The 15,038-nt window shown below is 40.5% G+C and overlaps 1 protein-coding gene across 1 annotated transcript; it reads right to left on the bottom strand.

The window, feature by feature from the left end:
* Nucleotides 1–6,325: 6,325 nt before the first annotated feature.
* On the bottom strand, nt 6,326–12,660 carry MRPL44 (mitochondrial ribosomal protein L44). The gene is made up of 4 exons (XM_082841113.1): nt 12,470–12,660; nt 10,404–10,872; nt 7,642–7,820; nt 6,326–6,838 (listed from the first exon to the last, which is right to left on the bottom strand). The coding sequence occupies exons 1-4, from the start codon at nt 12,646–12,648 to the stop codon at nt 6,667–6,669; spliced, it is 999 nt and encodes a 332-aa protein (XP_082697239.1). The 5' UTR covers nt 12,649–12,660; the 3' UTR covers nt 6,326–6,666.
* Between the last annotated feature and the right edge of the window lie 2,378 nt (nt 12,661–15,038).

Genomic DNA, 15,038 nt, shown 5'->3' with positions numbered 1-15,038 from the left:
GGGCTCTTGACTCCAGCACTGCTCATTCCAGAAAGGACCGGAAGAGTTTGCCTTTCAGTATAGTGGCCCTGTTACATGATACAGGTAGTCTGCTCCCCCGTAAAATAATTAGTCAAATTTTACTGGCCACATGAAATTTTGAGGTATCTGGTCGCATTTCTGAATGCCTCTTCAATAGATTATAGCATTTCAAATTTATGATATACAAAACTTGGAAACATCTCATGGAAAATTCATAATATGAAGGTTCTCAGACTATATATATATATATATATATATATATATATATATACATATATATATATATACCCTATTTTTCATTTGATCCTCCCAACCTACTCATCTTTAGCCTTTCCTCATGTTGACCTAAAACACGTAGAATGCCAGGTGTTTCTCCAGCAAAGATGGATTTATTTGGGATCAGCAGAGAATTACAATTCGGGGTCTGCAACTTTGGGGAGGCTCGTACAATCCACCCCCATGGCAAGAGAAGGAAATGCTTTTATAGAGGAGAAAAGAAAGTTGAGCGGCTGTGATAAACAAAGGGTTCATGGCTTCCCATTGGCTGAGTCCTTGCGGGGAAAGAAGAGGAGTCTGTCTTTTCCCTGTTGGACTCAACTGTCTTCACAGGGCGTGAGAGCTCTCCCTTCTGGTCTCCAGACTCTATAGCAGTTTCTGTTTATTAACTTTTTACACTTACCAGTCAACACCCAGATTCTGACCCTGGCTGACTCTTAGACCCTGTTTATAATCTCTGGACTTGGGGAAAAATTTCCTCTCAAATTATTATTTTTCTAAAATTGAACTTTTATCTTTTGATATACTTAGTGGGTCTGTCGGCCTTGTCTTCAAAATGATAAAGTTTATGAAAACTCCTTTACTTGAGGGAAACGACTACATTTAAAATATGGAGACTGCCACAAAAATGACATACCTGGGGTAAAAGACCATGTTTGCTGCGCTGCTGCGATCTACAGTAAGAAATATATCTTTGGTCTTCATCCTCATTACTGGCACAGAACTCCCAAAACCTTTGGAAGTTCTTAAGTGAGGAACACAAAAAAGGGGTCTTTTGTTATGTTAATGAGGTAACCTTTCCTGCTCCTAAGGATGGGGGTTGGTCGCCAGGAGACCCAACCACGTGATTGGAGGGGGTTGGAACTTTTAGTCCCACCCCCCTGACCTCCTGGGACAGGGGGAGGGGCTAGGGGTTCACACCAATGGCCAAAGTTCTAATCAGTCGTATTTATGAAATGAAGCCTCTGAGAAAATCCAAAATGACGATTTGCAGAGCTTCTGGGTTGGTGAACTGAACACATGGAGATACAGGGAAAGCGGCATGCTCATTGAGAGCTCCTTGCCTTTGCCCTTCCCGCAGACCTTGCCCTATTTGTCTCTTCCGTTTGGCTGTTCCTGAGTTATATCCTTTTGTAAGAAACCAGTAATCTAGTACATAAGATGTTCCTCTGCATTGTATGAGCTGCTCTAGCCAATTCATCGAACCCAAGGAGGGGGTCTTGGAAACCTCTGATTTACAGCCAGTGGGTCAGAAGCCCAGGTAACCACCTGGGCTTGCAATTGGCATCCGAGGTGGGAGGCAGTCCTACCGGCCTGAGCCCTTAACCTATGGAATCTGATGATACTCTCTCCGGGGAGATAGTGTCGGAATTGAGTTGAATTGTAGGACACCCAGCTGGTGTAGGGAAAACCCACACACACTGGAATTGGGTGTCAGAATCTTTATTTGCTATGTAGATATTTGAGCAAACAATCTACACGTGGATTAGATGTCATACTGAGTTTGGACAGGAGACAGGCTGCAATTTCCCTAAATGGTAGACTTCTGGAAAAGCTGAAGACAATGGCCAGTAAACTCACTCCTCTGACACTTAATGAGATGGGGACTTTCAATTCTTTTTTTAAATTTATTTTTATTTACTTACTTATTTGGGCTGCACCAGGTCTTAGTTGTGGCACACAGGCTTCTTAAGTTGCAGCATGCGAACTTCTAGTTGCGGCATACATTCGGGATCTAGTTTCCCGACCAGGGATCGAACCCGGGCCCCCTGCATCGGGAGTGCAGAGTCTTACCCACTGGACCACCAGGGAAGTGCTGGGACTTTCAATTCTGCCTGAGACACAATGAAAACAAAGAGTAGGCACTGACCCAAATAAGTTGAAAGTGCTATGTCTTGTTGGCCTTCGAGTCTTTGTTCTAAAAAGGAAATGATGACGGGTGACCTGAAAAAAATGCCAATCATAAGAGAACTTTACAGAAAGACACAAGGGAGTGGCTTTTGTACCCGCAGCTCTTTGTTTTCCTGAAAATAAAAAACTGAAGGACACATGTGCTCCACATTAAGGCACTTAAGAACTGAAGGAGGAAGGGCAGGGATTTGCTCAGAGCCGGCAGAGTAAATGTGGTCGGCGGTGACTGCCCGGTAGAGGTGAGGTTTGGGTGAGCTGCTGGACGACCTCTATGTCCTTGACCTCCCGTGAATGCTGAAACACACTGTGTCCTACCAAGAGTCCACTTCGGGCGGCCAAAGAGTGGACAACACCACTGGCTCCAAAGCCCTGTTTCTTTCAAGATTCCCCAAACTGCCCCTTTGACCCTCTTCCAAACCTTGAAGAAAAAAGGATGCAGATGTTGTGATTTAAAGGAGAAATTTGCTAAATGAGAAACCACTGCTCTACACGAGATCAGGTATGTTGTTTGCAGATTAAATTGTTGTATATGAGGTAGTAAACTGGAAATGAGTTGTTTAATCCCTTAACGTTATACCTCTACCGTCTGCAGTTTAAAATCCCAGCTACCAAAGGTAAAGGGAAGGGTGGCAGACTTTTGTGCTTGTCCTTTCTAGACAAAAAACTATCCCAGGACCAAAACCTGAGTCCTAGTGGCAGGTTGTCTGGGGCCTAACTAATGGTCACCATTGCCAAGTTTATCTGTGGATGGTCAGCTAATTTTTGACTGTATGTGTCTTGTTAACTGTAACGTCTGCTGGTAAGTATCTCCTGGCCCTTGCTGACATGTTTTCTTGCTGTGGAGGCGCTGATACCAATAATTTATGTAGAGGAAGTGTTATCAGAAAACACTTCAGAGGAAGTGTTATCAGTGTTATCAGAAAAGTGTTATCAAGTAAACCCTTCCTCTGACTAGAAATGTCCTTCTCTAGCTGACAATGACGTGATTACTCATCTCTCCTGCAAAACTCATTAAAACAAACTCACTAGTTCACTGTGCAATTTTAATGTACAACAGATATGGTAAAACGGTGTTCTGTGAATCATCAAATTAATGGGGTTCTTCCTCAGTTGAAGGGGGAATAAGCTAATGTATTTAATTTTCTCAATCATTTTTCTCTCAGAAAATTTTCTTAAAACCCTTAGTCTTCTGGTATCGGTGGGCACTAACAGGCAGCCGGATCACGGAACAGGAGCAAATGAGCGTTGAGTGCAAAGCACAGACAGCTTTCTTTTTTCAGGAGCGTGTGTGCTTGTGATTATGATTTCTGACTGCATGAATTTTCTCCTGGAAAAATCGTTCTCTGTTTGCAAGATGCGATTCAATCTAGCCATCGGTCTTGGTATCCTACAGAGAGAACTGTGGCTTTCAAGTGCTCTGATAGTCAACCGAAGTTGCGAACCATAGCTCTAGGGCCTAGCAACAATGGTGGAGGGCTTTACCAACTGAGAGAAGACTCAGGGGTCTGCTGAGGGGAAGAGAAAAAGCGGGCTTAAGGATGCAGACGTGGGCAGCATGGGGCCACCCTCAGCTGGGGAAAGTTGTGAGCTGGACCACCCCCCCCCCCCCCCCCGTGAGAAGAATGTCCACATCTGGTTTTATGAAGTGTCAAGATGGACAGTGAGATTCCCTTGCCTCTGCAATGCATTTTCTGCCATCATAAAAAGAGGGGGAAAAAAGTCTTTTCAAAGTTTTATCCATGGCAGCGCTGCAATTCTCCCTTTCCAGTAAAGATAAAAGAGCTCAAACATCCATACCTTGGCATCAAAAATGAATTGTTCATACATGAAACTCGTAACTTTACGTCCTGAGGGGAGAGGTAAACTAGCTTCCGCAGAAATAGTCATAAAATATTATAGCCGTAAGGGGCCTAGAAAAGTCATGTTTCACTGTAATCAAATGTAATCAATCTTTCCTGTATAGGGAGAAAATGGTGATCCCCATAATAGCGCTTTATATATTACTTCACTGAAAGTAGGGTTAGAGCACCACCTTGTGGCCAAAATCTAACACATGCTGAACACAAAAAGCCGCATTTGTTCCATTCTTACTTGGGATAATAGTTTACTAGTTTCTAGTAATACTTTCTCATGGCCATATAAAACACTTTTGAGAGTAATATGCCCTATTTTACATATGTATATAATAAAAACATAATATGAACTAAAAAGAATAAGCCTTGTATAATTGAGTCTGTAGATATCAATCTTAACATTTTTGGCTAAGGAAGCTTTTTGGAGCAATTGTATTTTGGGCTTAGGAAACTGGAGGGTAGCAAAGAGTGTCAGAATTTCAAAGCAAATGACTTTAAATGTCTGTCTCTGCTGCCAAGGTTAAGCATCAGTGCTTTTATATCCCACCAACTTCCTATGGTCATAACGACTGTCTTCTCAACATGGATTAGACTTTAGTCAAACAGGAGTTCTCCGAATGGTCACTGAATGCTCTTGGGTACAAACCCCCTTTGGCAACACCCTCAGACCCACGTGTTCCTCTTGCCCACACATCAAACTTATGCAATATTTATTCTCATACAGCAAATTAAGTAATTGTCCAGGTTGGTTCCAAGTTTCAAGCTATTTCACACAGAAGTGTTTCAAAAGCATATTATTTGTTTTCTGTGTTCTAGTCCATCATGTTTTAATGGGTGCTTTTTAAGAGGTGTAACTTAATTTAGGTTCTAAGACTTTAGAATTGTGTTGAAATCATTCTTTTTCAAGGCATTTGGATCTCTTGCGAAACAGTTTTCATGAACTAGAGCTAGATTTGCTCCACATGTTAATCTAAAAGCATTCAAGTTTAGAAGCTTGAAAACCTCCAACCTTGTAGATTAAGGTCCTACAAACTACCCTCAACAGGAGAAATATCAGCACAAATTTATGGGGGGAAAAAAAGGATTTTACTGAGTTTGCTACTGAGTTCTCCAGACTTTTCAAAAAAATATTCAACTAAAATAAAATTAGAACACTGCTCTAGCTGGAATCTGACATTTTGCACATGCTGGATGACTAAGTGGTTGGAGGACATGTACCATCTTTTATGTCCCAGAAACTTTCTATAATCTCTTTCCTCCTATGGTGTCAGTGAGATGCTTATCAAGTCAGGTTTACTTGTCATGGATGATACGCATAAGAGTAGCATTTTACTACTGGATTTGGTCCTCTATCCCTGTGTTGAATTATTAGGAGTTGCAGTTACTCTCAAAAGAAAGGTGAAATAGTTTACATTTAGCCTACTAATTCTGCCAACTAGGTCATTCTTAAACGTCCCTCCAAATGCAGTCTCTGTGTTAACTGTCATAGCTGTGAGCCTTCTTACATATAATATTAAGTCCACTTTCCTAAACAGTCTCAGGAAAGGAGTTTCAAAGATCCTTCATCTTCCCTTATAAAAAAGATTTCATGGCAAAAGTGCTGTCAGTTTAAACATTTTACCACTTTTCTATTCTCAACTCCCACTTTTCTTGTTAACCTCTGGGAGTGACTACTGGCAGACTGAAACTAAAAATTATTACTGTTGCCAAAAAGTTGAAAAGAAATAAATCAAAGGGAATTTGCAGGATTACTGAATTGAACACAAAGGATTAAAGAACCAGAAGGACACCAGAACCAGAAGGACACCAGAACCAGAAGGACAAATCTTAAGATTTGTCCTCTACTGAATTAAACGTGTTATAATAAAATACTTAGAAGAGTGCTTGGTACATGGTAGGTATGATGATGATTATGGAATACTAATTGATAAATACATACCCTATTTTTCCATTAGCTTCAACATTTTAAGCTGCTTTTGATTTCTGTTTTATTTTAAAAGCATAAAACGTATGTTCCCTGCCATTCGTTTTATAGCTATTGAATAACTATGAAATTAATTAGTATACAGAATTTTAAACCTAGACAGAATCTAGAGTTCATGTAAATGCCTAATTATTATAATCAGCCCCTTACATTTCTAAAGGTTAAGAGTTGTAACATTACTTTTTAGCTAAAGTCATACTAGGGAGGCAAAGTTCACTAACCTGGGTATAGCAAATTAAGCTACAATGAAACACTTAAAGAGTAACTTTTTTATTGACATTACAGCAAACTTCACATAAAACATATATTCAAATTATGATACTTCAAAGCTAGAAGGGAATAATATACACCTAACTGTACAAGTTAAATATTTACAATAATAAAATCAAGAACTTTAGTTAAAATTTATCAGAAAAATAACAAAAAAGACCTTTGACAAAAGTGATTAAAAAGAAAAGAAAAGTGACCTGATAAATATCAATACTTGTTTAATTTTAGGAATTCAGTATGAGGAATAAGATATATTTCTTTACAATTTAAAAAATGTCCAGCTTTGGATGTCTTTTGACATTTGTCTCGCTGTTTTGCTTACAAATTTCAGGCTGCCACATCTCTGGCTGGCTAGCTGGCAGTGATGGTCTTTTCTGCTCTCACATGTTCTTTGGGCTTGGAATAGTCCCAGGGCCGGCGATTCTCGGTGAACCCGTAGAGCTTCCTAAGTGCCACTCGAGCAGCTTCTTCTTCTGCAACTATTACTGTCTCCCCAGGTCCTTCTGCGATCAACTTTTTATCACTAGGAAAAAAAACCCAACAGTAGCCTAAAATTACATGGTGCATCATAAAACAAAGTGCACAAATCAGTTTTGCCTGATCTAATTTTGGCAACAATATTCACCAGAAGTAACAGAAATACTGCGCTTTTTTTTCTTTCTACCATCAGTGTATGAACTGCTGATAAAGGATGTGTTTAAAGCTCGCCAATCTGATAAGCAAGAGTATCTCATTTTGCTTTGCACTTCAATTAAAACTAAAGAAGAAACTTCTTAAAACATTATCAGTTTTCTCCTTTGTGATGTCTTCCATTGCTTTCTACCTATAAAGTCCTACATCACATAAAGATCAGAAAAATATTTACCTAAATTTTAGTTACCTTAGATATTCACAGTTTACATTTAACACTTCAATCCACCTGAAATCAATTTGAGGCAGGTCAACTGTTACTAAGAAACCAAAAATGTTCTCAGCATGGGTGAATTATACATTTTTGGTGGACAACGTTTAGTTTCTTTTCTTTCCCAGTTCTAGGCTCAATTGAAGCTGTTACAAGTGTGGACTGCGGTTAAATCTGTAATACTTATGAGTCAAAATTTTTTTACAGAAACATTTATATTAGCAGATACTCCATGAAATTCTACAGTGAATAGTTGGTTAACAAAAGCTACTATGCAGGAAAGGAAGTAGTGACTAGATAACCATGGGAATGAGATTTTTTAAAAATCTTTTAATGCAATTAGAGGTTATAATAAGAAATTGTGAAAAACCAGTTTTTAAGGCTTCTGATCAATATTATGAAGGTAAGATTAAAAGTTTACTAACCAGTATAAGCCAACAAAATACACAGGCAAAGCTGTGGTGCTTCCAGACTGCCGAGTAAGTCTAGATTCGGGAGCTGAAATATTCCTTTTCTTCAATTCTTCTACCAGTAGCCCCATGGGGTTTATTATCTTCCAAATCTCAAAGAGTTCTTTTCCAGTCATTTGAGTAATTAAGAAGTCCTGCATATAAAAAATACAATTGATACATTTAAATTAGTATAAAGAAAATAAGGACCATAATTCAAAGTACATTTTTTATAGAAATTTAAAAATTTAACAGGATTAAGAGGTAAGAACTACTATGTATAAAATAAATAAACCACAAGGATATATTGTATGGCACAGGGAATATAGTCAATATTTTATAATAACTTTAAGTGGAGTATAATCTATAAAAATATTGAATCACTATATTGCACACCTGAAATTAATACTGTAAATCAAAATAAACAAGTAAATGCACATTTGATCATGAAGATCTCCTACCCAGAGCTTCTCCAGCTGTCTCCACATCAGCCTTTACTAGACCATCAAATACAGACTCCTCAGCATGGCTAAAAATAGTGCTGTTCAAATTCTGGGGTGCTTAAGGATCAACTGGAGACCTAGTTAAAACAGATTCCTAGGCCACACTCCCAGGGATACTCATTAGCAGTCCGAGGTGTTGCCTGAGAGTCTGCATTTCTAGCACGTTCTCAGTGATGGTAATACTGATGCACAGTTTCAAAAGATCTTCCCCACACTGGCTCTAAAAGGTCCAGACCCATCTCCCATTTCCCCAGATACAAAATGATCTGACCACACAAAATTACTTGTAGGTCCTAGAGCAGAAGCTCATCCTCAAGGTTTCTTCCTGGAATGACCTTCTTGGGGCAGGTGTCAGTTCCATAAAGCTTCCCCAGCCCTGCTAGAGTTAGCTGTTGCCTCCTGAGCTCCCTCTCCTCCTTACAATAAGTGGGAGCACCGCCCACATTCCACTCTACCTCTAATGAGCTGTGAGTAGGACCCTGAAGGCAAGGATCGAATGCTACTAAGCTCGGGCTTCAGTGCTCAGCACAGTGCCCGGCACACAGCAGACAATAAGTATTAGGTGGACACATGAATGAAATAAGACAACTCAAACCTGTCAGTTCTACTATGGAAGGCAGCTACGCTCACCACTGTATCACCAATGCAGTCAGTTCTACTATGGGAGATATCAAAGCCCTTGACTTAGAAATGGCTATCTGAATTATCTGACTCTACTAGGATCTACAATTGGAACTGTCAACAGAGGCACTAAAATATGGTAAACAAGTATTTCCAAAATGGTCTCATGACTACCCTGTGAAAATTTCAAAAAGGTGACTGAAAACTAGGCAGTTCTAGCCTCTACATAAGCTATAGTGATAGGGAGAGAATGGAAATCAAGGGAAGATTTTGTCAGAATTTCTTTAGGAAAAGCTATTTAATTGCAGGGGGAGGAAGGGGCAGGAGAGAGGCTCCCCTTTTCTCCTTAAGCCTAGAGGGCTTCAAAGGGTCCACTGGCTTCTGAATCTGAGGCAAGTGATGTTCAGTCAACGGGCAGCCAACACACACGCCTGCTTAACAGGCTGGCAGAAGCTGCCTGCAGTGGTGGGGTGAAGTCTGCACCTGATCTCAGAGGTACACAAATCCTTAAGGCCTGACGTGGAACTCACAGAAGGGATGTCATTTTGGGAGGAATCCCACCCAGGAAACTAGAAGCTGACAGCCAACACCCATGTAAAGGAACCTGGTTACAAGGTTCCAGCAGGGAACAAAATGCTCACTAGAGTCTGTTTTAAACACTGATCAGGCTCAGAAAGCACTAAACCAGTTTACAGGCATCAAGTAAATATCTTCTGCTTTCCTTCTTTCCCTCAGCTCCCACTCCAGAGGGGTCACTTAACATACCTGCTTCCCAAAGGCAAACAGGTAGTCTACCTATTATAAGCCCTGGCTGGGGAAGGAGGAAGACAGGTCTCATCTATGAACGAAGTCTGAGTGTTGGTCAACACAGGTATCCTTCTTGATCAAAATGATCAGTGTCAAAACTACATAAATAGATTCCAACAGTAAGGGATGCTGGTTTAAAACACGTGAGGTTCAAAGGTCTGAATCAAGACTGTTTTTGTGAATTGAAGTGACTGCCTGGACTATGCATTATGTAAGAAAGACCAAAAACTCATGTTTTCATCCAAAAGCAAAGGATGAAACTTCTCCCAGTTAACAATTCTAAAAGGACAGTGAAGTCATACCAATTATTTATTAAGTATTTTAATTAGCCAAGCTACTGGCTAACAAGGAGTTAGGTATACATCATAGGGACTCAGAAATCCAAGATTTTATCACTTTAGAAGAACAGAACAGCAGCTAGTACTTAAGCATGGAGCTCCCTAACCATACTAGCCCCTCCAATAGTGTTCTTTGGACTCATTCATTCACTAAACATCTACTGAGCATCTACCGTGTAGGCACTACCCTTGTACCTGAGGATGTAAAGCTAAAGACATGGCTTGCAGTGCTTACGAACTCACAACCCAGAATTTAGTATTCACCTCTGATGCTGTCCTCAGTAAGAGACAACTGGAATAATTAAGACACTACCATAAAAAAGCTTTAGGTCTTTCTCAGTTTGGGCAGGGAGAAAAACTCACACGTAACCTGCCAAGGTCATAGAGCAAGGACATTAAGTATAAAAAGAAATTTTTCTTTCTGTCTACCTCAAGCATGTCCCAGAGTGTGCAATTAACAATCACCTACCCTGATGAAAAGTGCAGTCCTCTCAGGTCCGCTGCTCTGTAACAGGACTCCAATCACTGCAAAGAAAGTCTGCCTTAACACAGCTGGGGGGACTGGGAATTCTGCACTCAACGTTAACTGCTCCACTGCCAAGTTTCTAGCTACATGACACACAACTTCCTCACTGGTGAGAAAGTCAACTAGACTTTTAACGCCTTCAGTGGGTAAGTCTGAGAATGCATCCTCAAAAAATTGTGTGAGGCAAGTTTGTGAAAAAGATGTCCCTTGTTCAGATAGTTCTTGATTATCTTTAAGGTTCAGAAGAACAGCTTCTTTCTCTATTCCAAGTTTTTGGCGTTTGGCCTCCTCACTTTTAATATAGCAGCTATTAACAAATGCAGTTTTGAGAAGATCTAAGGAAAAGGTTTCCTGTAACCGATGGCCAAATGCTTGCATTTCAGCATGGTAATCCCAGTTGGGCTTCTCTGAACTGAAAATGTAAAACAGAAGATAGATGGTAAAGAGAACAACAAGATGTTATTATGATGCAAACATTTTTCATTGTGATGCAATTTTATTAATTATATAAAGGAGATTTAAAAATACTGAGTTTCATTTAAATTCCAGACTCTGATTTTCTGAAAATTAAAACTTATGTCACGTGATTACTTGTGGTTCTTTGCCAGATTAATTTTCCCTTTGAGTCAAATGCCACATCAAAGTGGTTCTTCAACATCAGAGACTAAGCCATTACCCTAACTTTTAGGTTCTTTACTTCTGCTCTAAATGGGACTACGCTTCATACTTAGATATGAAATACAAATTATAATTTCATAGGGTCAACCCATAAACAGTAAGTGTATATTTATCTTGTATTTTATTATTTTAAGTTTCGAAAACAACCATTTAAATTAGGAATTAAATAATCTAGTATCAATATTACAAATAGGTTAAAAGTTCATAATCGTTCTCAAGAATTATTAATAGGTCTTTTTAAAAATAAAGACAATAAATCGAAAATAAAACTCTTTTAAGTAAAAAAGTGCAGGAAAGTATAAAGATATGGGCTGTAAGTCATACGATGTATATAATCTATACAATCCATAAAGTTTCTTCCAACTATAAAAGCCTAAAGTGACTAACCTCACAATAATCAAATGTGAATTAAGAAGAAACATTATTTTATTTTTTTTTTTAGAAAGAACTTAATATTCTGTGTGGAGCGTATACAGGACTATGAACACGTATACACCTCCTAGTAGGTGTATAAACCGGATCAACCTTTTTTTTTGGAGGGCAACATTAAAGTACCTATCAAATTTTCATACTAAATTTCCAAACCAGTAATAACTTCAAAGCTGTTACATCGATGTTACTAACAGATGTACACTGTTTCATCGGTTGTAATAGCAACAGTATGGAAATCAAACAACCATAAATGGAGTCATAAAAGAGTGCGGTGCATCAACCTGTACAGCCACAACTACATGTCAAAGACACATTATTAAAGAGAAAAAGCTGCAAAACCTCATGCATAGTAGGGTCTTTTTTGAAGCTATAAAGATCTGCGTCTATTCCTACCAGATTTTCTACGACTGGAACAAGGTTAATTTCGGCAGAAACCTAAAGCCAAACCGTTTTCCTTTTTCTCTGGACAGTGGACTTGTGATTGTGTAATTTTTTCTTGCCCTAAATCGCAATACTGTAGAGTGCTTTCTTCCCTCTTGTCCGTACCCAAAGAATTCGCAGGCATCATCACAAAGCAGGGGCTACAACACCCAAGCCCAGATAAAGATTACCCTCCAGCCGGCCTCATTTCTCACAACTTTTCCACAACTTTCGGATTCTAAATGGGAGTTCCGAAAGTGTCGGGGGCAGCCACGCGCCCAGCCCCTTAGCAGAAATCCATCATTCCCTTTGCCTCGGCCACGCGTCCACGTCCCGCGGGTGTCCCTATCGCACAACTAGGGTCAAGCCAGGAGCGCACTAGCAATGAGCAATCCTTCCCGCGGCCGGGCCGAAGCTGCGGGGAGGGGAGGCCAGGGTCCCCAACCGCCACCCCTACCCCGTCCTGAGGCGGCTCCTACCGGCGCACGGGCGGCGGCGGGCACCGAAGCAGGCGCCACCGCTCTAACTCCTTCTGGAAGCGGAAGGCGGCGCGGAATGCCTTCTTCACTCCCCGAATCGGCGGAGCGAGAACAGGTACGGCCGGTGCCAGGAGGCAGCGAGGCCTCCACAACAGCAGCCTTACCAACCCGGACGCCATCGCGCAGAAGAAAGCAATGGACGGCGGAAGGAAGAAGGTCGGCCCAGCGTCGCGGTAACTCAGTTCCCCCGGAACCGGGGTAGGAGAGCGAGGTCGGGGCGGAGCCAGCGCGCGGCGGGTGGGGCGACTGGGCTGCTTTAGTGCGCATGCGCAAACGTTGGTGTGTTTGCGCGCCTGGGAATTTATTTTGGGGGAGCAGGGCCTGCTGGGTATTTGGGTGCAGGAATTTCTGGAAAAGTTTCTTCATCCTGTCAGTTGCTCTCGTTCCTTCCGTTCTAATTAAAGTAAAACAAAAAAGTTGTTTCACGTTTAAAGAAAACACTTAAATTCTCAAAAAAACAAAACACTTCTTACCAACCCGTCTTAGCCACTATTTATGAGAAAATATTAACCTGGCATGTCTCCAGAAGCCTTCGTTTTAGGACCCCTATACTAAAACATATTGATTTATCCAAAATAAACATTTTTATTTAAAAACTAAGTACAAACTTTTTTACAGCAAAAAAAAAAAAAAAGGGAAAAAATGGAAAAAACTACATCAAGATGGGAACAGTGGACTTACGTCTTTTTTTAATCTTTCACTTTTTAGCAATATCATCATATTGCTTTCTTACCAAACTGTAAATATATATTTTAAATTTAATATTAAATCACAAGGGAAATCTTGTCTGAATTATCAAATTTTGAGTTGGGTGCAGAACATCTAGATGTTGAAAGGGGCACCTCTTTCTGTGGTCTCTCTACTTGTTAATGGCGTTAAAAATCCCTCCTCACCCAGATTGGGCTCCTATGTCTTCAGTTGTTCCTTTTTCCACAAACACCCTCTTTTGCCTAGTTGCCAAGTCTTTTTTCAGTTTAGACTGAAAGCAGCTACCTGATGGCTTAGGCTACCTCTCTCCCAGGTTATTGTAATCAGCCTTCATTGTAATCAGTCTTTTACCTTCCTCTCTTCCCTTGCACATCTCACCTACACATCTCACCTACATTCATCTCCCTGAAACACAGACCCAAACATGTTACTACTTAGCTCAAGAATCTCTGATGTTAGGATCTGGCAAAGATTCTCCCTTGACCAAAGTTCAGTCAGGCTGCTGTAAGCCCTCTCCTCAACAAGGCTTTGATCTTAGGTTCCAGTGCCCCCCCGCCCTTGACAGGCCTGCATCACCCAGTTTCAGCAAGAATCCTGTTAAGTCAGTTTAGAGAGGCTCCCCCATCTTCATTATCTCATCACCCTTGATATCTAATCAAAATTATAAGCCTCTCTATCCTCCAGTGATGTCTGGTCACGCTGGCCTGCCTTCTGCAAGAGTTCTGTCAACTTGGTTTAGCCAGACTCCTCCTTTACCCCTGATGTTTCCTCTTAGTACTTTTCCACCCACTGACCACCCACCCTGCTCCTTGGCTTCAAATCCCCACTTGTCCATACTATATTGGGAATTGATCCCAGTTGTACGCTGGGGTCCCTTTTCCCTCATTACAATAGTTCCTAAATAAAATCTGTTATTAACTACTGTCTAGCTGTTATTTTTCTTTGACAGGTCATACAACAGTTTAGGTCTCTTAGCTTAACTTTTCAAGAGGAAGAATCTGAACTGTTCATTCCAGCTTGTAAAAAGGTTCCCTATAGGGAGGGAGAGAAGAAAAGAGGGATTTGGTACATATCACAAAACAAGCTGATGAATTTCTGGATGAAGCAAGTTCTCTAAGAAAAGGTGAGAGGGGATTGTGATTGGTCTTTTTATTACACTGCAATGTGAAGTATTGAAAATTCATGGAATATCAATCAAATAAATGGAATGGAAGAAAGCACAGGGAACTGTATTTTTGCAATATCCCATTACTTGAGAGAAATAATCTAATAAATGATCTAATAATCTAGTTGGAGCACAATAATGTTAAATGAAGTGTCTCTGTATTGAAAGTTTCTCATTGAGGAGTATTAAAGAAAAGGGGGGGAGTGAAACCAAGCAGGACAAAAAAGCCCTTCCATGTCCCCAGTTTCTTGTTGGTAGAAAAAGGCTTTCGTCACTAGGTGTTCCCTGAGTTCCAAAGAGCAGACTCAGTTACTGATTAGGGGAGTGAAGGAACATAGAAACAAAGGAATAGCAGTCAAGCAAGGAAAGTAATGATAGCTTAAACAATAGTTTAGCCATAAAACAGAGTCCTTGTTCCTCCTCAAGGAAGAGAGGTAGCAGTCTGATGCATATCTCTGAGCTATTCTGCAGAAACTAAGACACCCCTCCCCCCATTCAGGTGGAGAATGGTGACTACAGGCTGACCAAAAGCACATAGACTTCAGACCAGTTGGAACCAGAGGTTGATGTTTAAGATTCTGAAACATAACTCGTAACCTCACCACTAACCAACCAGAAGAAAGTCCACAAACTGCA

The sequence above is a fragment of the Leucopleurus acutus genome (assembly GCF_964270905.1).
Source record: "Leucopleurus acutus genome assembly, chromosome: 6".
Classification (NCBI taxonomy): domain Eukaryota; kingdom Metazoa; phylum Chordata; class Mammalia; order Artiodactyla; family Delphinidae; genus Leucopleurus; species Leucopleurus acutus.
The sequence above is the reverse complement of the archived record's forward strand: the minus strand, read 5'-3'. Positions and strand labels throughout refer to the sequence as shown.

Coding starts and splice junctions, on each gene's coding strand:
- MRPL44 (XM_082841113.1), bottom strand. CDS start 12,648: ATGGCGTCCGGGTTGGTAAGGCTGCTGTTGTGGAGGCCTCGCTGCCTC. Junction 10,873..12,469: donor CCGCCGCCGCCCGTGCGCCG/GTAGGAGCCGCC, acceptor TTACATTTTCAG/TTCAGAGAAGCCCAACTGGG. Junction 7,821..10,403: donor GGACTGCACTTTTCATCAGG/GTAGGTGATTGT, acceptor TTTTATATGCAG/GACTTCTTAATTACTCAAAT.